Genomic DNA, 2,500 nt, shown 5'->3' with positions numbered 1-2,500 from the left:
GCGCGACAAAACTTGCCGATAATATTAGATGAGCAAACCATTAGAAATTGGCAACGCAGCAAAACCGGTAAAGAAATTTAGTTTGCGAACGTCTAATCGTATAGCTCTGAAATCGTCGTGACGAGAGCGACGGCTTCGTCGTTCGCTGAGTCTATTTTAGACTGTCGCGCACGTTCGCGTTTGTTCCGCGCTGGAATCATTGAGATCCACACGAGTATACACAAGATTCCCCTCCCCCCGCGGGGGAGGGGGTTGTAGCAGACGCTCCAGAAACGGCCGAGGGTGTTTCATCATCTGTACTGCGACCTGGCCCGAGAGCACTGATATATATTATATATATATATATATATGCCCTCCGACACTCGACTTCCGATATTTATTTAATTCTCTGCCCTCTTCCTTCCTTTCTCTCTCTCTTTCCCTCTCGCCTCTCTCTCTCTCTCTCTCTCCATCTCTCCTCCCCACCACTGTCTCTAGTATCCTAGCTCGTTCACTCCGTCTTATAATGCCATGACCTAAACAATGCCGGGCTGACGTCATGCACGTCGTCATAACACCAGCATACCAAGCAAATATATGACGGAGCATCTGTCGAGTATTGTCACTACAAACGCCTGTCACCGCAAACATTGTCACCGCAATCCCCTCTGTCACCAAAACGCGCTCGCACGCACAGCCACGCAGTGCCTATGTGTCACTATGACGCTGTCACTATAATAATACTCTTCTCTAAGCGTGACATAACAACATGCACATCGACACATAAAAGCCGTGTTTGCATCTATTTATCATCGACATATAACATGCCTTCACCGCCCGGCTGTGGACCGCAACACAACGAGGACGACACATCGAATATAATTAATTAATTAATTAACCAGGGCGAAAATTTGTTGCTGTCGTTAATTAGCAGTGGAAGGAGTCGTCGTTGTTTGTTGTTGTTGGCTTTGTTTTGATTAATTAGAACGTGAAACGTTGCTGCTATTTGCTCTCTGCGACCCGCGCGCGTGAGCCAGCATTCACAGTGTTGTTAGTATAATGGCAGGTGAAGAGGAGAGCGCTGCGAAGCCGGAGAAAAAACAACATAAGTGGCGCTTCTGAAGTTCATTATTCTTTGGAATTGTGTGCTGCTTGTCGTAAAATACCGGTTCGATTTACACAGCAGATGTATGTAAAACACAGCGCGGCCATAGATAGACTGCGACATGAAAATTCCTGTGTGCAACGCTGCTGTAAATTAACTGGTTTCTACTCTAGGCAAGAGATGAGCGCAGAGAAGAGAGAGAGAGAGAGAGAGAGAGAGAGAGAGAGAGAGACAGAGAGAGCGTGCGTGCGTGCGTACGTGTAGTTCCATTACTTGCATTCGAGTAAAAGCAGAACGGTGAACTATAGAACTAAGGCTGGCCGTCTTAGCACGCTCGCATAAGTGGATCAAGTCTATCAGCTTGGAAAGAGCTTGATTGCAACAGCTTATAATGTAACAACATTTATACGCACGCGTGAGCGCCGCAGAATGAAGTTTTCGCAGAAATCCTCAAATCTTATTTCACCTCGCAATTTTCGAATATCTGTCGCGGATAATGTTCGGAGAAAATTTGCTTTTGATTATTAACAGCATCTTGCTCCGGACGGCTCCATGTCGCGTTCTTGCAATCTTCGATTTTGTGAAGAGCTTCATTATGATGCTGATGCGTTGTTCTAGTATTTGCGGCGTTATTTGCTAGCAGAGTCCGCTTACTGTCACGCCATGTAGTACTGCATTGATAATTAAATAATAATTATAATAATTATATATCTGAAGCTATTAGCTGCAGGAGTGTGTCTGTGTTAGGTGATGAATCGAAACAGATCCGGGTTTTGAAATTCCAAGCGAGTGTTGATTATTCATCTAATTGATTGTTAATCGTCTTGATTGTTAATTTAATACGCAGCAATTCGGTGACAGTGGGCGCCTGCATGTGCGACCCGTGCGACGATGTATTGATATTGATGTGAACGACTGGCGTAGCACAACTAGTGAAATGTTTACGGTTTCAAAATTGCAGTTGATCTTAAATCACAAATGTGTGTGTGTGCGTGCGTGCGTGCGCGTGGGCGTGCGTTTGTGCATGTGTGTGTGCGTGTGTGTGCGTATATATATTATATATATTCTCTCGTCTAGATGGGCGGTGCGGTGACGGCGGTGGCAGCAGCGGCGAGGATGATGACGATAGCATCAGTAGCAGCATGCCCGTCAGAGTGCTCAGCTATTCGCAGTACTGTCGCTACAGAGCACTGCTCAGACGCCTCCATGGCGTAGCTCACCTGTAAGTACATGCTCCCCCCCCTTCTTCTTGGCCCTTGGCCTCTCTCAATCTCTCTTTCTTTCCTCTCTCTCTTTCTCTGTCTATCTCTCTCTCCAACCTGTCCTGCTCTTGCTCTCTTGCTCTCTTGCTCTCTTTCTCTCTCTCTCTCTCTCTCTCTCTCTCTCTCTCTCTCTCTCTCTCTCTCTCTCTCTCTC

At 46.3% G+C, this 2,500-nt stretch overlaps 1 protein-coding gene across 1 annotated transcript in view; it reads left to right on the top strand.

Annotated features, from left to right (window-relative positions):
* Window positions 1-2,500, top strand: part of LOC106808070 (AT-rich interactive domain-containing protein 5B-like) — a 23,754-nt gene that overhangs the window by 9,758 nt on the left and 11,496 nt on the right. Inside the window, exon 4 of the mRNA XM_014810628.1 lies at window positions 2,160-2,306. Within this exon, the coding sequence (XP_014666114.1) occupies window positions 2,160-2,306 (147 nt within the window). The remainder of the gene's footprint in view (window positions 1-2,159; window positions 2,307-2,500) is intronic.

Source organism: Priapulus caudatus, unplaced genomic scaffold (assembly GCF_000485595.1).
Source record: "Priapulus caudatus unplaced genomic scaffold, Priapulus_caudatus-5.0.1 Scaffold252, whole genome shotgun sequence".
Taxonomy (NCBI): Eukaryota; Metazoa; Priapulida; class Priapulimorpha; order Priapulimorphida; family Priapulidae; genus Priapulus; species Priapulus caudatus.
This window is presented reverse-complemented; position numbering and strand designations above follow the sequence as displayed.